Source organism: Cryptomeria japonica, chromosome 2 (genome assembly GCF_030272615.1).
Source record: "Cryptomeria japonica chromosome 2, Sugi_1.0, whole genome shotgun sequence".
Classification (NCBI taxonomy): domain Eukaryota; kingdom Viridiplantae; phylum Streptophyta; class Pinopsida; order Cupressales; family Cupressaceae; genus Cryptomeria; species Cryptomeria japonica.
This window is the reverse complement of record NC_081406.1, coordinates 542,610,187-542,632,358: the sequence shown is the minus strand read 5'-3', so window position 1 is coordinate 542,632,358 and position 22,172 is coordinate 542,610,187. Positions and strand designations below refer to the sequence as shown.

General features: G+C 33.8%; 1 protein-coding gene across 1 annotated transcript; it reads left to right on the top strand.

Moving 5' to 3' along the window:
- Positions 1–6,824: 6,824 nt before the first annotated feature.
- Positions 6,825–21,486, top strand: LOC131066760 (uncharacterized). Its single transcript, XM_058001593.2, has 2 exons — positions 6,825–7,862; positions 21,004–21,486. The coding sequence occupies exons 1-2, from the start codon at positions 6,925–6,927 to the stop codon at positions 21,287–21,289; spliced, it is 1,224 nt and encodes a 407-aa protein (XP_057857576.2). The 5' UTR covers positions 6,825–6,924; the 3' UTR covers positions 21,290–21,486.
- The last annotated feature ends 686 nt before the right edge of the window (positions 21,487–22,172 follow it).

Here is a 22,172-nt window from a genome sequence, read left to right as displayed (position 1 = left end):
TGATACTAATTTCGAGAGGGAACATTTGTTCAGAAATAGAGGAAATAAAAGCAATGATACATGAGAGCCTAAAACAAATACTACGAGGGAAGAAGAACAAAGACTTGGTCAATATGATTTTGAAAAGGGAATGGAGGATGAAGATTCTTTCGACCCAAGGAAAATACCTACAAGAGAATCTAGTCCTGTCGAACAATGGATCATTCTCCCTATGGAAGAACCTAAAGATGATAGTGAAATGGAATTAGGAATTGATATCTCTATTAGTCTTGAGTATAGTTTGGAAGGAAAATAAAAAATAGAGCTCCAAGTAGCTCTAGAGAAAATATATTTTTTGGAACAACAACTGGTTGAATACATAGAAAGAGAGAATGGATTGAAAGACAAGATGCAATAATTGGAGACACAATTGATCATGTAGCAATAAGAAAGGGGTTGGATTGAAATATTTAGCTAACATGACTATGATATAATTAAATGAAAGGATACCCACCTATTACAAGCAAGTATTACAAGCAAGGATACATTTCCAACATTGACTATAGTTACACATTGGCATGCTTTATGGAAGCAACATTTGAAATTTTAATGACATAGGACACAATGGGAAAAGGAAAACCAATTGCTCTAAGAAATTTATGAGGCAGAGTTAGAAGAGAAGAATGTAGAGATCAAGAAGTTGACCATTAATCTAACAAAGATGACTGACCAACCAATCAAGTGAGAAGCTGACACCCTCCTGTTTGGGTATATGCCTTATATTTGCAAGAATTTTTTTCATGTTTCTAAATTAGTCAATTTCTAAATAATTTACCAATTGCTGTTATATCACCAAGGCCATTTCTAATTGCTTATTGCAAGGCTGATTTAGACACACAAGACCAAATGTGTGGGTTTTATCTGCATAATTTGGCTATTCCCAGTACTACATGAAATCCCTTATATTATGTGGGGGATCTATAGGTAAAAGAACTCACATCCTATCTTAGGAATGAACAAGAACGGGGGAAACTATATCAACAATATAAAATAAAGGAAAAGTTACATCCATTGAAAATAAGAGTTGAGTGTGAAGAACTAAATCATACTGCAGTGGAATGATTTAGAATGATTAACAGGTCAGAGGTTGTAGAAAAAAATTATGAGCTCAAGAGACATGACTATCACAGGTTTAGAACATTTGTGCATGAGACATCAAAAGAAAAGACTTTCAGACATTGTAGTGTAGATGGATAAAATTGACTTAGGAACTTAGCATAAGGGAACCACATTCCCTATACAACTTCATTGCCCTGGAACTGAGAGCCAAAAGGTACATGAAAGCCGTGGAGGATAGGGGAATAACATAGCTACCACTCAAGTTCATCCTCCACACCTTCACTACTCGACGCCACATTGGGCATGGCATCAAATGATCAATGCAGATAAAGAAAAGGAGCGATGGAATACGATTACCAATGATAGAGGCTTCTACTAAAATCAGACTTATAGAGTGACATAGACTATATATTATAGACTAGATGCTCTAGGATTTAATCTTAGGGATTGGTTTGCTTGAGGACAGCAAAGGGTAAAGTTGTGGGGTGTGATGGGACTTGTTAATGTCTTTAAGTTTACTTATTTTCCTGCTACTTTAATAGACTTTTACTAGATTATAATCAGACAATAACAATTTAATCATCCTTAGAACCATAATACTACCAATTATATATATACATATGTATATATAAGGTTCCCTCGGGGGGAGGGAATTTTAGTTCATCCTCTGCTGCCTTTCTAGCGTCACCATGCCCATAAATGGATTTCCAGCTTCTTTCCGACTGAACCATACTAGCTCCAACCCATTAATCCATGTCTCCACCTTCCCCCCCTGGAGGTACTTTCTCGGTTCTATTATCACTTTCTTTTCTAACTGATAGGATGCAGAGGTGGGCGGACATGACCATATACAGATCCGGATCCCTTCTTGTAAGCAGAGAAAAACACAGGTCGCTATATATATATATTTACATATACATTTATGTATATGTATAGATATATATACATATATATATATATATACATATATATATGTATAGACATATATATATGTATATATGTATACACACATATATATGTATATATATACATACATACATACATACACACACACACACATATATATGTATACATATATGTATATATGTGTGGACATTGAGAAGTTATTGCATTATGGAGACTGAAGGAGTTGTGCATCATTAATCCTAAATTAATAAATAAACCATGTTCCCAATTTCGTGTTACTGCTCAATAAAAGAGTCTCTTCTAAAACATAATTATGTAGGTTTAATATGCTATTTTTGTTTTCCCTCTTAGAATAAGTTGCCTCAGTGTTAGGGAGAAGCGACATTTGGTTAGAGTTGGAAGGAGTTAATGGCGTACTTTCTGCAAATGCTCTAAAAAGGGAAAGTGTCATTCTAGTTAAGATCTTCTCTTGTTGTTAGAGAATTAATCTACTTTTGTACTTACCAGTTAGATACACAATGTAGACAATACATATTATGTTTATTTGCTAGATCTTCTACTTAATTATCATCTAATTATTTTTAGCATGAATTAATAATGTTGAATGATTATTGTTCTTTGAGTTAAAATGTATCGTTATTTTCCACAGAGATTACATTACTCAAGCAAGGGCCACTTGAGGTAATGTGATCCTCCAACCTTCTTTTTGTTATTTAGTTTCATGAATGCAATAGATAGTTATTGTTAATCTTCTATTGCTATTTCATGTGCAGTAATGCCGTTGTAGTTATAGTTAATAGTCTTGGTTGCAACCAACTTCTAATTTGTTTAGTTGTATTGTTAGTTGTACCCACAACCACTATTGAGTCACTCGTAGACTGCAACCCGCAACAACTACTATGTTAGTTTCCAGTTTCAACATTGTTTATGTTTTCAATTAATTAGTATATATCCATCACAAAATGATTAGAAGCTTAGGAATCCTCTTCTACACATACAGTGCCAATGCCATCTTTGAAAATAAGTCCTTGGTCAATAATTAAATGAGCCTTTACTTAAGACATAGGGTTACTCCATTGAACACTTCAACTAGGTCGTGTGCATGACATACCACACCAACTTAATGGATATAGTGGAGACTAGTCAGGGTCTTTAGTTCTTGAATATTTTTTGGGAGATAAATTGGATAGAGCGGGGGTGGTCAAGACTAACTTAACCCTACAACACAATATCTTAAATTAGATCTTCATTGATAACTATATGCTCAAGGCTAAGCTACATTCTCTTCAACCTTGCATGACCATGGAATATCCTATATTAAATTTTGAGTCAGAGTAGTGGGACTTAGTTACTGAGGTTTGTAAAATCAAAGGAGAGAATAAAATGTGTACATAATAAGAAGATTGTTAGGATTTATAAAAAGTTGGGCAATATAAAGTGGGATTTGAAGAAGGTTTAATATTTGAATAGAAGCACAATAAAAAATGTGCAACAATTTTTAGAAAGACCACAATAAAAAATGTGCAACAATAAAAAATGTGCAAGAATTCACATGCTTTAGGAAAGGATGGTGTGGAAAAAGTAAAGGATGATTTTTAGAAAGACCATTTGTAATTCTTGGGGTAAGAGTGGGAGGTTATTAGAAATCTCCAAGTCCCTCCTCCACTAAGTGATATGTGTCTAGTTGTTCTTATGCCATGTTGGTGTTGGTTGGTTCCATGTTTGTTATTTTCTTTAAAAAAATTCCTAGTTTTATTTTTCCATGCTTTGGAACCCTTTTGATGTAAGTTCCTTGATTTTGGGGCTCCTATCTTGCTTCAATCTCATGTAAAAGTGTTTGGTCCCATTCAAAATCTAATATTTACTATTTTAATGAAAAGACATAATACAAATTAAAATGATTTGTACCTACATTGTTATGCTCCAAAACTATATTAGATGTAATAAAAAAATGCAAAAGCTAAGTATCCCTATGAAAAAACCAACTAGATCTGATATTATTCAAATGCAAACAAGATGATAACAACATTCTAATATCTATATTGAAGGTATGCAAAACAAACAAAACGAACTACAATATATACATTATAAGATGCACAATTCAAGGTAATATGTGTCAAGGAGATTAATGAAATATCTTAAGATGAGGGAGAGATGTGAACTAACTATCATTTGTCAAGGAGATTAATGAAATAGAGACGGAAAATAATCCCATCAATCATGGGAGTCAACATGTGCTCTTATTTTCTAATTTACCTACATAAATTAAATGAATTACTAAGTAAAAACATTGTGAGGTGCAATTACATAATTAGACCAACACATGAGACTTAGAACTCCTCATAGATTTGGACCTTCTGTTATTTTTCTTATCTTCACTCTCCTTTGAATTGATTGCTAATCGATAATGTATATTTGATGGGATCCAAAGTTTTCTATCCAACTCCTCAAGCTAAATCTTTGTGTTAATACTATTGATCACCATAACCAAGTTATCCCTCAAATTTAACTCAGAGCATAACAATGTAATACATTGATCCTCATCATCCATTTTCATGCATTGGAATTGGAATTGAATCACAATAATATTAAATGCATTCATGTACTCTACCACAAAGTCTTCATCACTCATCTTCAAAAACTACAACTTCTTTTATAGGAAAAAGTTATTCACTAGCGACTTAGCTTAATAATGGTTTTTAAAATTCTTCCCTAAGATAGTGCAAATTCTAACAAGCTCATGTCTTTTTGGCCCAACAATACTCATTCTTCATCCTTCACACTTGAATATTTTGACTAGATATTGTAGCCCATAGATCTCTATCATTGAGTGAGTCCTTCATTTAAAATTTGATAACTCAAATTTGTGTTGCTAAAACTATCGATTTCCACTTGTGATATACTCACTATCTTTCACCTAAAATAAGATCACTCCTTCACAAATCTCACACTTAAACCAAGGTTAATAGAAAGAAACCTTTTTTTCTAGCTATGAATCGGCTAGAATCTAATACCAAATGAAAGGAAACTAGAAATTACTAAACATATTCCTAGTTCACCCTAAGAGAAGAATAGATATAAATCTAGTAATTTTAGAAAGTAATACATAAACATGCAACACAAAGCAAGAAGGAAGACCCTTCCAAGAAAGAAATAATAATATAGTAGCACTTAATGTATCATCACAATCCTTGTATTTCACTGCACTATTAGAGAATCCACTCCTTCAATACAAATACAAGTGCGTCACCATCTACAACCCAAGAATGTCTTAAATAGATTGAACCCAAAAATCACTATTAGAGAATCCACTCCTTCAATACAAATACAAGTGCGTCACCATCTACAACCCAAGAATGTCTTAAATAGATTGAACCCAAAAATAGAAATCACAAATGGTTTCCAAAATCATTCTAATAAGGAATATAACTGTAATGTAATAACTCCAGCTATCAAATGAGATGCTCTATTTCAGACATGTTCTTCATTTACAAAGATTCATTTTTAAATGAAGAACATAAGTGGTAAAAGATTTTTGTGACTTTTAAAATCCACTTTATAACTCTTTACATACTTCAATGTTTCATATAATCTCTTATGCATTTCATAATGTCCTACATACTCTTATACATCTAACATGATGTCGATTATCTTTCATGATGCCATATTAAATTATAGACCAAATAATAAAATTAACTTTAGAAATTGCAAGATGTACAACACCTATCCTAACAAAAAATAATAGTTGGAGAAATAATGATGACATGAGATATTGAAAGTAGATGCAAGATTTTTTTTTTCTCAGATATAATGAATAAAATTATATAAAATAAAAATATAATGATATAAACATTAATTTAACAGTTTTTAGTTTTTTAAGTTTTTTATTATAATGATGGCATAACAGATTGAAAGTAGATGTTAAGAAAATCCATTTTTTCCTCAAAGGTAAAAGATAATTATTAAAATTATATAAAATAAAAATATAATGATATAATAATAATAATTTAATTTAATAATTTTTTGCTTTTATTATTTATAAGGAAATTAGTATAATAGTATTATTTTTTTGCTTTTGTAAATAGTTTAATAAGAAATATAGAATATTAAAGAATAATATAATAAATAAGATATTTTAATATTGATTACTACATAATAATTTAATAATAATATAGTCTTAATTTTTGTTTTCTTTTATAAAGAATTCAATATCAATATTTATGCAAATATAGTCATTTTCATTTTAATATAAAGAGTTTATTATTAAAATATGATTATATTATTATGTTTTAATATATTATTATTTTTTATATTACCAAATTATTATTACTATATTTTTATTTTATCTTTCTTCTTTATCTTAATTCTAGAGAAAAAAGTGGACTCGTGTAGCGAACTGATTGCATGACAAATTGATTGATCATTAAACTAGGAGTTAAATAATTAAAAACTAGATAATTGACTACATAGACGAGAAAACCAATACCTTCCTCGTAATAATTATATAATAATCATAATTATAATAATTTAATATTAATTATAATAATTAAAATAATAGTTTTTCAAATAGAATAATAGACAAATATAATTGTCTTCACAATGCCATCTTTAAACCTATTTTACATTAATTTTTTTAATAAATAAATATATAAATTTAATTTTTTATAATAATAATTAAAAATAAATTTATATTTCCATTATTGGAAAACTTTACTTAGATGATAAGCATTATCTTCCCACAAACTACTTATCCTTGTTTTTTGGATAAAAAAGTTCTTCTCCTCTTAAATTTAGAGGCTATCCATAAAACACAATAAAAAGGTCTCAAATAAATTGCATCCTTTATTGTTCTGGAGTGCCCAAGCTTTTTTAATGGAGTAATCTGAAGCTGTTCAATCGCTTTTGTTCAGGATTTGTAACATGGGTAACTGTTTGATCAGGTTTTGTAACATGGGTAACCGTTTACCACATGATCACAACAAAAATAACAATAATAATAATAATGAGGAAGGTTATGAATATAGCAGTGACAGTGATAATAATGGAGTTTTAACATCTCCAATAAATGGAGAGAATATAGTTGGGGGGACTGATACAGAAACCAGAAAAATCAAAAGGAATTCAATTACAGAAGAAACTGATATTAATATTCATGGGGCTTTAATACCTCTAACAAATGGAGAGAATACAGTTGTGGAGACTGATACAGAAACCAGAGAAATCAAAAGGAATTCAACTACAGAAGAAACTGAGGATAATATTTATGGGGCTTTAATATCTGTAACAGATGGAGAGAATGCAATTGGAGAGACATCTGCAACAAATGGAGAGAATACAGAGACTGATACAGAAACCAAAGAAATCAAAAGTAATTCAGTTACAGAAGAAACTGATGATAATAGTTATGGGACTTCAACATCTGCAACAGATGGGGAGAATACAGTTGGGAAGACTTATCATCATTATGGGACTTCAATATCTGTAACAGATGGAGAGAATGCAATTGGAGAGACATCTGCAACAAATGGAGAGAATACAGAGACTAATACAGAAAACAGAGAAATGAAAAGTAATTCAATTACAGAAGAAACTGATGATAATAGTTATGGGACTTCAATATCTGCAACAGATGGGGAGAATAGAGTTGGGGAAGAAATAGTTTTAGAGGAAGACGAAGAGGAAGAGTGCCCCATTTGTCTGAATGGCTATGAAGTGGAGAATCCAAGAACAAATACTCCATGTGATCACTGTTTCCATTTTCAATGCATTATTGAGTGGTCACAATGGAGTCATTTATGTCCTGTTTGTGCTACAGGCATTGTTTTCAATGAGGAGGGCCAGCTGGTGAAACTTGATGGGTAAGATTTATTTTTGGGCTGTTTCTCATAGCTAAATTGTTTCTTTTTGTTGGGCTTAATTACTGAATTCAATATTACTCAGAATGGGATTTGATCACTTAATAGTGAATAAAATAAAATTTGATTTTTGAATGTCTATTTTATCTTTGGCTTTGTATGATGGATGATCAATTCAGAATTTAAGTTTTTATATAAGCATCTTATGGTATCTCACTGGAATCATTATTGAATAAGATGGAGCTTAATCAGTACTGAACTCATTATTAAGAAAGATGGGGTTTGATCACTGAACTTGTACTGAATAAGATAGGATTTGATCTCTGAACTTCTATTCATTTATTGGCTTTGTATGATAGTTTTCTAACCAGCACTGATGTTTTTAATTTGAAACCACCAGAAGCTTCTATGTCTGGTTGCTGCTTATGACTATTTAAGAAATATTCAAATTTGCTCCCAGTGTCCCCATCTAGGAATTAAGTTCAGAGATTTGTAGTCATTGAGCTGAAATATGTCTCCAAAAAAAGCCACTTGTATCCATTGATCCAAATTCAGCGCCGGGTTGGCAGCTCGCGGGCTTCAAGTCCTTGCTGGGCTGTAGTGCTCGCAGGTCTGGACCTCCATACAAAAAAATAAAAATTCAGCCTGATTGAACTTGATTCTAAATCTCAGGCAGAATCCATAATCTCTAAATTTAGCTCAAAAACTGGCTAAATTTAGGATTAAAGTAACAAGCTCAGTAGGGAAAAGGCTGGCCAATGGATTAACTACCATCTTTGTATGATAGTCAAATTTCAGAAATTACAACACCTAGTTCTAACAAATAGTAATATTTGGAGAAGGTATGAGAGATGGAAATAGATGTTAAGAATTTTTTTTTCTCTAGATAATGATTAAAATTACATAAAATATAATGATATAATAATAATTTAATTCAATAGTTTTTAGTTTGTTTTTTAATAATGATAGTACGAGAGATTGAAAGTAGATGTTAAGAAAATCTATTTTTTTATTTCAAAGATAAAGGATAATGATTAAAATTCTATAAGATAAAAATAATGATATAATAATAATTTGATTTAATAGTTTTTTGTTTTTTATTATTTATAAAGAGATTAATCTAATAGTATTATTATTTTTTTTGGTAAAGAGTTTAATAAGAAATATTAAATATAAAAGAATAATAAAAAATAATAGAGATGGCTAGGACACTATGTTAGTTTATGAGATGAAGGATGGGTACCAATGGAGAAGGATTGAGGAGAACCAGGTTGCCTTTGAACATGCCCTTTCCAAGCTACCGAAGGAGATAAAGAGCAACATAGGACTCTCCTATGCTCATGTGGAGATGCTGTTGCAGCTTCAGGTCTGCAAGAAGATGTCTCATGATGAGATCCTTCAATGAGCTATTTTTGCTACAACACTATATCTTTTCTGATTATGTATGATACCTATGGATATTTGTGGTATAGCAGAGGTAAGTGTGTGATGTAACTATTTTGGTTCGGGCTTAACACTCTGACTCTCTTTTTTGGTTGAGGCTTGGCCTCCCCGGATGTACTTTTTGCTTTAACTAACAATTTTTAATACAAAAAAATAATAATAATATAATAATATAATCATGTAATAATCATAATTAAAATATTTTAATAAATTAATTAAGTTACATAATAATATGATAATAATTTAGTTTTACCTTTTGTTTTCTTTTATAAAGAGTTTAATATGAATACAAAAATATGCAAATATAATCATATTCGTTTTAATATAAAGAGTTTATTATTAAGATATGATTATAATATTATTTTTATATTACCAAATAATAATAATAATAATTATATTATTATTATATAAAACTTTTTATCTTTATTCGGAGAAAAAAGGACTTATGTAGGGACACTTTCATTACCTAGTGTGAACTAATTGCATGAAATTAAATTAAAAAATAATTTTTTTTTTTTTTTTGCATGCTTCTAATTTTTAGTATGGAACGTTTTTGCATTCAATAATCATAATTACAATAATTTAATAATTATTATAATAAATAATATAATATTTTTTATGTAGAATAATAGACAAATATAATTGTCTTCACAATGCTATCTTTAAACCCATCTTACATAGAATTTTAAAAACAAAAATATACTAATTTAATAATAATAATTAAAATAAATAATATTATATTTCCATTATTGGAAAACTTTATTGGATGCACAAACAAATCCCTATTTTTTGGATCTAAATAAGTTCTTTATTGAAATAAATCCTAGGAGCTTAAAAAATTGGTCTTAAATTTAGAGCTCTCAAATAAATTGCATGCTTTATTCTTCTAGAATGCTTAAGCAACCACTCTTGAGTCACTCCTATAGTAACCCAACTCAAAGACTAACTTAACTCTACAATACAATATCTTAAATTAGATCTTCATTGATAATTATAGGCTCAAGGTTAGCCTAGATTCTCTTCAACCTTCCATGACCGTGGAATGTCCTATATTGAATTTTAAGTTAGAGTAGCACAAGACTTAGTTATTGAGGTTTGTAAAATCAAAGAAGAGAAAAAAAAATACATAATAAGAAGATTTTTAGGATTTATAATGAGTTGGAAAATATAAAGGGGATTTGAAGAAGGTTTTATATTTGAATAGAACCACGATAAAAAAATATGTAACAAGAATTCACATGCTTTGGGAAGGGATGGTGTAGAAAAAAATTAAAAATGATTTTTAGAAAGGGAGTTTGTAATTCTTGGAGTAAGAGTGGGAGGTTATTAGAAATCCCCAAGTCCCTCCTCCACTAAGTGATATGTCTCTTGTTGTACTAATGCCATGTTGATGTTGGTTGGTTCCATATTTTTTATTTTCTTTACAAAATTTTCTTAGTTTTACTTTTCTATGCTTTAGAACCTTTTTGACATAAATTCCTCAATTTTGAGTCTCCCATCTTGCTTCAATCTCATGTAAAAGTGTTTAGACCCATTCAAAATCTAATATTTACCATTTAATGAAAAGACATAATACAAATTAAAATGATTTGTACCTACATTGTTATGCTCCCAAAAAAGCAATAACTAAGTCTCCCTATGAAAAAACCAACTAGATGATTATTATTTGAATGCAAACAAGATGATGACAACACTCTAATATCTATATTCAAGGTATGCAAACCAAATAAAATAGACTACAATATATACATTATAAAGTTCACATATCAAGGAGATTAATAAAATAGAGGTGGAAAAGAATCCCATCAATCACGCGAGTTAGCATGTGCTCTTATTTTCTAATTTACTTACATAAATAAAATGAATTTCTGAAATAATTTTTTTGAGGTGCAATTACATGTCCATTTGGTCCTACCCGCACATCATGAGACTTATCTCCTTGAAGATTTGGACCTTCTATCATTTTTTTTTGGTCAATAATTAATATTGTATATTAATTCATCAAAAAAAAACTACATATGTTTGTAGAGATTTAAAGTTCAGAGTTATCTATCCAAAAATTCAAAACCTAACTTCCCTAGCCTTCCTATCCATCTTACCACCCTATACTTCTGTATGATATGTGCAACAAAGGTTCATCCAAATAGATTACAAAAGATGATAATAAAGTTTCAAAAACATTCTTCAGCATTCAATTATTCTGCAATCACGATTTCCTTGCCTCTATTTTGGGAAGGTGCCTTTTGCTCTCTGGTTTGAGAAGGTCCCACAGTTGCATGATTATCTAGAGGAAATCCAATCCAAATTGTCCTTGCCTTCTTCTTCGATCCTTTTGGCCGTCCACGTCTTCGTTGAGAGGTAGCAACTTCCAACGCTTTAGGTGAGTGCTCACTATAAGGTCCCCACTTCTGCACTTCCCAGCGGAGATACTTTTCTTCCTCACTCTTCAAAAATATCTTCACCCCAGTCATACCAATTTGCGTTGAAGTCCTTCGTGCCTCCTTATCACTAGTAGTACTCCATATGAGAAAGGGATGTAGTGGGGGAGTAAATTCGCTCACTTGGAGCCACACACCCTTAGTGTATATGAAACCTTTCAGCTCTAGAGCCATGACCATTAGGGATTCAAATCCACCTCGCCATTCCTCTCTTATGCATCTCTCCACCAACCACCTAAGATTCTCCTTAGTTTCCAATTTGAAGCACCAGGCGGCGAAGATAGATGCACGATGTTTGCATTGCATCTATATTTGAAAGGACCAAACATTCATCCGATATCTCCCCCCAGTAAGTCATCATCGGCTTGGCTGCTGTTAATGAGAAGTTTGCCTCCATTTTAGACTTGGAAGAAATGCGCCTACTCACAGTGCCTTGAGGGTTAATGTTTTGAACAAGCTATACCGAATGTCGCTTCTTATGGACGCTAGCTACGACGTACACTTCTCTAGTTGAAATTAATGCAAGCCTGTAGAGCTTAAATCCGGACGCAGCTATTGTGGCTCCAAAATGTTAGCGCCGTATCAATGGCATGCATAACATACATGCATACCCATGATCAGTTGCAGGTAGGCCCCTGCATGGCCTGTGACAATGTGGACATAGCGGGACATCGCGTGGGCTGGGGCTGTGACGATATAGACTCGCTGGAAAGGACGTCCATAGAGCACGTTATGTCGCCAGCTTTGGAGGGGCATATAACACGCAATCGGTCAAACCGCCAGGAGACCGCATAGTGCTTTGTTGGGCAGGCAGGAAAGTAGTGGGAGACAACTATCTCCCACAACTGATATCGTACTATAACACGCAGGTAATTAACTTAGAGAGTTAGGTCAGGTCAATAACAACGCATTTAATATATCTCTTCATATGTTGTGGCCAATAACATGCCAAGCCATCAACTTGGAACACAAGAAAGAGCAGTCATATATTTGTGGTCAATAACATGCAAAGCCATTAACTTGCAAGGCAAGGAAGAGAAAAACAGGAGCAGAGCAGATATCTGGGAAGGTTAAACGTGCGTTATACGATCGTGATTAGCAACAACAATGTGGGTGAGGGCTTGGATGTTGTTGAAGCTACCAGGTATGCTAAGAGAATTGTTCACAAGATTTTCCTTTTCCTTATGTGTTCATACGATTTTCCTTTGCAACTTATGTTCATATGTTTTTCCTTTGCAACTTATGTTCATATGTTTTTCTTGCAGAGGGTTGGAAATCGAAGACTAGATGCATGTTATAGGAGCAACGAGAGCAGCTGAGGGGGAGGGTTTGAAGAGGAAGTTAAAAGCGTCGATTATATGAGCGACGATACTAGTGCGGGCTAAGGTTACATTGGATCTGTGAAAGGTATTTATTCTCATGGTCGGCTCTAGTTTTTATCTATTCTTGGTTGAATTTTTGGTAGAAAAATGGCTAAAGTCCCATACTCCTATTGTCCGCACTACTGCAACAGTAACACTATTGTATTTTACCTAGAGGATTTTCCTATAACATGTATCATTACAGGGTGGATATACTTTTAAAAAATACCACTAATACTAGCCAAAAGTCCGAATTCCTCATCTCGACCTACATGAAATAGTTGTACCCCACCCCAATAAACCTCAGGTTAATTTAATGAGGCCACATCTTTCAAAGTTTGATATGGAGCAGGTTTTGGTGATAAATATAAAAAAATTAAAGTGTTGTGATTAGCTTCTTCACGACTGTTCAAGTTTCTTTCCATGGCCATGGCTAAACTGGCTCGAAAATGGGGTTATGAAACTCGTGTTATTGACTTTTTTGAACTTCAATAACATGAGTTTCATAACCCCATTTTGGAGCCAGTTTAGACGTGTCCGCAATTAACAGGCATTGTTTATGTTGCGTACAACTTGGATTAGACAGTGTGTGTTTTGACGTATTTATCTTATAATTTGTTAAAATTAAGTTTTTTTTTTGAAGGTAAGTGCTATCTTTAATGGGGATAGCTCCCTGTATTACTTCATAAAAACTTACATATAGATTTTCACTCTCTTTACATATAATAGCAACATCCCAAAAAGCTGCAGACTCTCTAACCTTCCTAAGATCCGACTCAGCAAACTATCTTCCCATACAATAACAACATCCTTATCCCAAAATAGGCCTGACACAATTTACAATCAACATGCCAACAACAAATAAAACCACCATCATTACCCATTCATCAAAAAGTGTAGCAATTGAGAAGCCAATTCTCCCAGATTGAATAGGTTATCAGAGGATGCCTCTGACAACCACCAATCTTTAGAGTTCTTGAGTTGCCTGAAATCAGTCAAATCACCATTCCCCACCCCATCTCTCAAGATCGACCATGCCTTCATGACAAAATCCCTCTTCCTCCTCTTCGCAGCTCTTCTCATCCTTTCCTCCCTTTCCTCATCGCTGCCATTCAAAGTTTGTGCGTTGGAATCCATATTACCCAATCGATCCTCATCTGCCTCTGTTTGGTCCTCGTTCGCTTTCGACTCCTCTTCTAAATATGAGGAATAGTAGTTCGATGGGTTGAAGTAAACCTTCAGGATACTGTCCTTGACTCCATCTTGCAGTTTGCACAGAGCGTCAGCCACCGCGTTCCCATTTTCTTTCTTCACAAAATCCCCCAGCATTTTGACACACCTCTCCATTGATACCAAAATATCGACCAATGACACTAACATAGCCTCATAGATGAACCCATCACACCAGTGTCTCTCCAAATTCAATGATATATCAACCATTTCCAAAATCACCTCATGTATATATCCTCTTGTGCATTAAAAAGGACTATACATTGACTCTCCAATGTCTCTTTGCAGTTCATGCAAACTATACTTGCAAACGACGCCATTATCTCGGCTCTTATGTTTTCTTTCTCTAGAAATTGCCTAAATCTATCTAACAAGTCTCCAAATATAGTCTCGTGCTGCTTCTAGATCCTACTAAAACGGTCTCCAATAATCAATAGCATGTCAAATCGCGTATCTAAAGAATCTTGATCAAATCTTACATAGAATCTCGTTTATCTGCTATCTCTGCATCTGCTGCCATCCTTGAGTTGTCTTATCTTCCTAGAAACCGCCACCTCAATCTCCAAATCCATGTCTCTGCCTCCTCATAGCATGGTTTGTCGTGATAGTTTTTTTTACTTGGTATTCATCATTGTTCTGTTCCCATGTTTGCGAATCTTTCCCGGGTTTCTGATTTCCAAGTACACTTAAGAGTCCTTTTGAAAAGATGCGCTGGTCACCTCACCTGACACATACAAGATTCTACCACTACTATTAAAATTAAGTTAATAGGTTGGTATTAACATAAAATAATTGAATGATCATTGATTTCAAAAGCCAGTCATCACACCATTCTTGCAAGAAACGCGTTTGGATCATTGAAACAAACGAACAACTACCAAAAGTACTAGAGCACCGATTGCCATTAACCAAATTCCCGTCTTCCATTTGGTTAATGGCATTATAAAAAAAAAACAAGAAGATGTCAATAGAGAAATGAATGCAATAACACGAAATACACTCAAATTCAATAACACGAAATAACATGCAAAGTCAATAGCATGAAATACACGCAAATTCAATAACACGAAATAACACGCAAAGTGGCTCCAAAAAGGTATGTCCATAACATGCAAAGTCAATAACACGAAATACATGCAAAGTCAATAACTATAATTTTTTCAAAAATTACAGATTGTGATAAAAATCAAAGCCACAGCTAAATTTGATGGTCATGATCAACAATCTGTAATTTTAGAAAAATTTCATGTTATTGACTTTGCGTGTTATTGACACACCTTTTGGGAACCACTTTAGCTACAACCCAGATTTAGTTGCCGATGTGATTTTTTGATTTTTTTTGGTAAACTCAATAACACGTGTTTTATAACACCTTTTTGAATTGCATATTATTGACCGAAATCAAAGCGGATTACTTGTTGTGATTATTGATCATAATGTTTTTTATACCCAACGTGAACATCTGCTTTCTAATATGTTAATGTTTGTTTGTTATCACCGATTATACATAATCGATAGTATTTGCTTTCCGGTTTGTTCGTTTATATTCAAGTCGGTTCATGAACAACTAAATATGATTTGTTAATATCCGTTATGAAACTGATTGTATTAATAATCGATTATTATGGCACGATTGATTTAGTTTATCAGTTCTACATAACCGATCATATTGTTTTCGTTTTTCTTATAATACAATTTGTTTTATGAATTGGTTTGTGACCAATTAAGGTTAAAAGACACCTTTCAGTTATCTAGAGTCACGTTGTATACTTTGCTATTGGTTGTTGTATATTAGCAATGTACATTTCCCTTGGTAGGTTGATAAGTAATAGTGATAATATAGGAAATTTATATATAGCAATCTGTGTAGAAGCAATCCATAATTATTACGAACTGGGAGGGATTGGCAAGTATATACAACAATCGGTAGATATAATAAGATAGAGAAAAATATACTATAGTTCGTGCACATATAGCAGTTAGTTGATTACCACAAACTTGGAGGAAGTCAATTAAATACAGTGGTCTGTCTTAATGAAGAAGTCATGGACATACATGAACTTTGCAGATTGGATCATCTATGTATTCCGTGGCATACTGAATAAACATACAACAGTTCATTATATACACTCATTGTGAATTCAATATACACACTGCAGATTGAATTCATGCCTCTCATAATTGAATTAATATCTAACTTATATCTAAGTGAAAATAGTGAAATAAAAAATTTAAATTATATGCTTACCCTAATCTGATCCTAAAATTCAACAATTTCCAATTATCTCATTCAGAGTTATACTAATAGAAGCATAAATCAAGAGAAAATTGTGCTTTTTTTTTACGATATTGTCCATCGTGCTGTATCCCCCAAGCCTCTTATAAACTGAAAGACTTTGCATGAATTATTTGTGTATTAATGGTTTGTGATTAGTCACAAACACAATGATGTCGACATCAAAATTCAATATTATTTTGAGAGGTTTTTGTTTGCATTGTATGTGCATCCCTATTGTATGTTGCCATGGACCGAATTTGGTTCTTTACAATTGTTACGGTGTCTATGACTCTATTTATGAACCGACTATTTGTATGCTCTGTGTACTTGTAATTATTGGCAATTGGTGTGTAATTCAATGATATTGGCTGATATGTAGTTCACTAGGATGCCGATTCACCGAAAATGGCAGCTGATGTTGGGATTGGAAGTGCACGATGGTGGTGAAAGTCTCCATCACTTCTCTTCATGAGATATTTGGTGGACTGAAATTTGTGTTGACGATGATTTGAGTGAAGACTTTTGTGTGGTGATTCCATTTGCTAGATTGGATGCATTCCTCAAGGGGGAATCGTTGGTTGAAGGTTTTGAAACCAAGTTTGTCCGAAAGAGGCATACTGAAGATGATAATAGTAGTGTGCACGACAACCATATGACAAAGATGTACAACTAGTTAGTAGTCACATTCTTTGGTATGCTTTGTCTATGTTTAATGACATATCGACTCTTGCTGAAAATATGATAGTTTTTATGTTTAAGGTATTGGTTTTCTTACAGACCAAAAGACAATAGGAATAAGCCGTCGCCTTTGAAGCGAAATCGTGTGTATCAGAAAAAGAGAGGTTGTACATGCCATTTCATTTTCAAGGTATTATATGGTAGGGCAGACATGGCCATCTTGATATACAAGCAGCCGTTGCATGTAGACAACAATGGTGCATTTTGTCATGGTGTGCATGATACCAACAACGAATTGCGCTTGCAATTTGCACCAAATCTGTCTGATGAATGCAAAGCGTATATAGAGAGCTTGTTGGCGATGGACGTCAATGTAGATGCTATAATGGACAAAGACCTTAATGATCTTGTTTTTTGTAGCATGTTGAGGAAGAGAGATTCATTCCTAACATGGAAGGACATTATGAACGTAGCGGAAAGGGTCTGCTCCATTCCATCATGAAAGCATGCGAACGATGCCACAAGCATCTTAAAATGGAAAAAACAAGATGAGGGTAATTTTTTATTTTTTATTTCCAGCAGCCAGAAGGTCTCGACACACCTTTCATTATGGGAATACAAACGCCTTGGATGCTAGATATGATGGTTTGACACTCACATGAGTCAATCATCTTGATGGATTCCACATTTGCAACAAATAAATATGGGGCAAGTCTCCTTAAACTCCTTGTAATGAGTCTTCCTCATATTTTGAAGTTGCCCATTGCATTTAATTGCAGATAGAAATAATTATCGCGTTTGTTGCTAAAAAAGATACCAATTGTATTTGTTGCTCATGTTTGATGAGGGGCAATTAGGGGTGCTTGTTGCATGGGCAGTGACATCGAGGACCTTGAGGTGTGGTTGGTGGAGTTGCAGAGATGAGCAAAGGGAAAAAGGTCTGATTGGAGGATCAATGCATTCATCACAGATGATGCGAGTGCAGAGATTCAAGAGATATAGTATGTGCATCTTTCAATTGTTAGTCTACTTCAGATCAAACAATAAGATATGTTTCTTTACCATTTTTTGTATATTCATCAGACACGATTAATCATTGACTTCGAAACATGACCGTTTTTCAATGTCGTGTGATAATTTGTATCTGGCACGTGTGGCGAGCATGGTTGAAGAATGTCTACAAGTATGTGACAAAGGAAAGAGCAATGGACATTTTTCGCCATTTAGGGCAGATAATGATGGCAATGCATGAAAGTGAAGAGTGCACTATTTAGCAAGTGCACAAATTCTTTGTTGAATTCGCTGATCAACAACGTTTTCTAGAGTATTTCTACAACACATGGTATCGAGATGGCTGCATTGGTGAGTTTTGTGTTACCGTAGATTTTCCCTCCCCAACTTGTTAAGTCTTTCATTGGGACAGTTGTCACATTCGTTTGTTCATTGACATCTTCCTTTTGTTTTCATCTTTTGGGTAGCAATGTGGGTGAACAACTTTAGGAATTTCCCTCACGCTAACCAGGACACAAATAATGCCATTGAATCATACCATAGAAAATTGAAGGTGCTGCACCTAAGAGACAATAAGAAGATGTGCACAAGGAGGATGGACAATCTGTATCACAAGCTTGCCTATAAAGTGGAACCATTCTACAAGAAAAAGCAATTGTTGCAACATTATGGATTCATTAAAAACTATAGGTTGTCACATTTGAGAACTAGCATGGAGAGGGCAAAGGAAATTCTTGATGCTGATTTTGTTCCAGATGACACAAATCTTGGTTTGGACTGGGTGAAAAGTCAGTCCTCTTGCAATTGGTACGTGGTTACAAAATGCGGTGATCACTTGTAGATATGTGACTATCAGTGGAGTTTGTAAGGAAACACATGCAAGCATGATTTGAAGGTTGCTGCAATGGTCGACAACTCATTTAATGATTCACATCTCCTAGGTAAGTTGATGTCAAGTGCAACCCAAATTCTTTGGTTCGTCAATGTTTATGTATGGTGATTTAAAAACATAACCTATTCCTATGTCAACTCCAATATCTAATAACGTTAATGAACACCCAACACCTCTGTCGGTTGTTCATACCATTTCCAGTGTAGAAGCACATATAGAGGATGCTGACATCTTAATGTGGAATGAAGGGAGCACAAAGTTGAAGATGGTGTTGCAAACAATGTCACAATCACGTGAAAAAATAATGACATTTGTAGGTTGTGTGGAGAGGTTCATGGTTGATCTTGACAATTCTAGTGCCATGGCATTTGATTTCAGTCCCCATATCGATCCAACCGCTGCAAGTACTGTTGGAATGCAACCTTGGTTGAGTGCAAGTAGGGATCATGGTCAGATTTGGAGGCAACCTAAGTAGAATACGAGCACTGAGATCTTTGATGATGTTATGCACCTTGAGGCCTTTGAGTTCCCCTCAGAGACTACTAGGAGGCGTAAGGGCAAGAGGCTATTCGACGAAGCACTTAAATCACACGTCCTTGCCACAGGTTCTATTGTAGTATCTAATATAGGTTGGTACACAACTATGTTACGTTTAAGTGGTTTCCAAACATGTCAATAATCTGCCATGTGTAAGACAAAATGGTCAATAATATGCCATGTTGAAGACAAAAAAGGTCAATAATCGACCATGTTTAATACGAAAATGGTCAATAATCTGCCACAAAATTGTCAATAATATGCCATGTTTAAGACAAAAAAGTTCAATAATCTACTATGTTAAAGACAAAATGGTCAATAATCTGCCATGTTTAAGACAAAATGGTCAATACAGGTTGGTACACAAGCGTGTCATGTTTAAGTGGTTTACAAACATGTCAATGGTGTGTGTGCTTACTTAGTAGTTATGTTTCGCAGTTGGTGAAAGTGGACCACAAACATACGTGACAATGTTCACTACACCCTTAACATCTGGGCAGAGGAGTCCTTGCTGACGATTGGCTTTTGACTTTGCTCAATCCGGACAAGGATCACATAATTTCCCTCGCTAACACAACATTGGTATTATATGTTAAGATTTGGATATGCACTGTTTATGTACCTTCCATATCTGCGGATGACTACATGACGTTTTCATATTCGTGTCAACAACTAAGATGTGCTATAGAGGTCACTCGATATTTTTTTTTGTAACGAATAACATGTTGCGTTATGCTGCTTTGACCGTGAAATTTTTTGTTTCGCTTTGCATGGGAGGTGGTGATCACTATTTTATCTGTATCATATTTTAAACCATGTGTCAGTCATTACCTTCGTACTACATTTTTCTTAGCTCCATGTTTAGCTTTTTATCTTTCAACATGTTTAGTAATATGGATTGGATTTGTTTGTTGCAATATTGTTGTAATACTTTGTATTATTGTCCCCAATGTTTTTACAAACCGTATCTTTCTCAACAAGTGCCTTTTAGATATTTGTTCACCTTCTATAAAGAAATGCCAACCACGCAAACCAACGACGACAGGAGGAGTTTGTAATTTTGATTCAACCACTTTATTTTTTCAAGTATTGCACCTTTATGTATCACATTTATGGAATGCTATGGTTAAATAAGTAAGACTCTTATTGTATGAATATGTCTTACAATTATTGAATGGTTTAGTTAAATAACTGACATGCTTATTTTAGGAATATTTGTTGCATTTATTGAATGCCATTGTTAAATAACAAGCACTCTTGTTGGATGAATGTGCAGGTTACATCAACATATGGAAGAGCACAAACAAGAGGCTGCACGATTGAGGACACATTCTCGCCTCAGAGTTGGATGGCGGGTCGACGTACATGAAAATGGCAATGGCCAGACATACTGTACTATCCACATAACAAACCTATTCTTTTCGTTTCGTCTTTGGAGACAGACCAAAATATATAGGGTGCTATGGCCCTTTTTCAGACCCTTTGACAACCAGCCCAAGGTTCTCCTGAGGGTGCACATAATGTGCACCATCAGCCGAGATTCAGATCCACAGAGGGGGTAGGTCCGATTGCCACACTCTGATGATGACGTTGCTGTTGCCAGTGCCATTTTTCCCACCAATCTGGTGGTTTTGGATTATACGCACCTCTTCACGAGACAAAATAGTCCCCGCCCACCGATGAGGTTTGAGAGGATTGAAAGAAGATTATCATCACGGAGGAGGTCTCTCCCATAAAATTGTATTATCTTTCTTGGCTGTATGACTATTGTTTTTAATAAAACCATTGAAATTTATGTTTACAGAGGGACATGATGGTATATTTTCGTGGACAAAATTTATATTTTTGGTATCCTCCTACAACTTTTGTGAATGAATATTTATTTATAGTGAGATTGGTCCATTTTTATTTTGTTTTCTTGCATGTGCAACCTACATGTCAAACTTCAATGTTTCTTGCATTATTAATAAGAATTTAAAAATCACTCCATGTATATAAAAAATAATATCAATAGAGAGACCACACAACTGGTCCCTATATTTTATACATCAGAGTAACACGATACTGTATATTACATACATTACACTAACATGATACGCTAAATTACATAAATCACAATAATGTGACATGCTATATTATTTGTTTCTATCTTTCCTTTACAACATGTTATAATGAAAATTTTGAGGAAGTGTGGTGTCGTTAACAAACTTGATGTGACATTGATGTCCTTGAAATAAGATTTTATGTATGTGATACAATGCCATTACTAATGCATATTAATTGATAAAAATGAGGATGTCTTGTTCTTAAAAAATTGAATGTCCGCTTACTTGCAAAGCACATTCATTGTAACCATAACAATACTCATTGAAAAGGTCAGATGTTACATGTATGAATCCATAAGACTATGACTTCTTCTTGGGAGGATATTGGGTTTCAGACAAA

Bases quoted from the DNA above. Each gene is read 5' to 3' on its own strand.
- LOC131066760 (XM_058001593.2), top strand. From the start codon at position 6,925: ATGGGTAACTGTTTGATCAGGTTTTGTAACATGGGTAACCGTTTACCA. The intron at 7,863-21,003 runs GTAAGATTTATT...ATGAATGTGCAG, and splicing joins CAGCTGGTGAAACTTGATGG to GTTACATCAACATATGGAAG.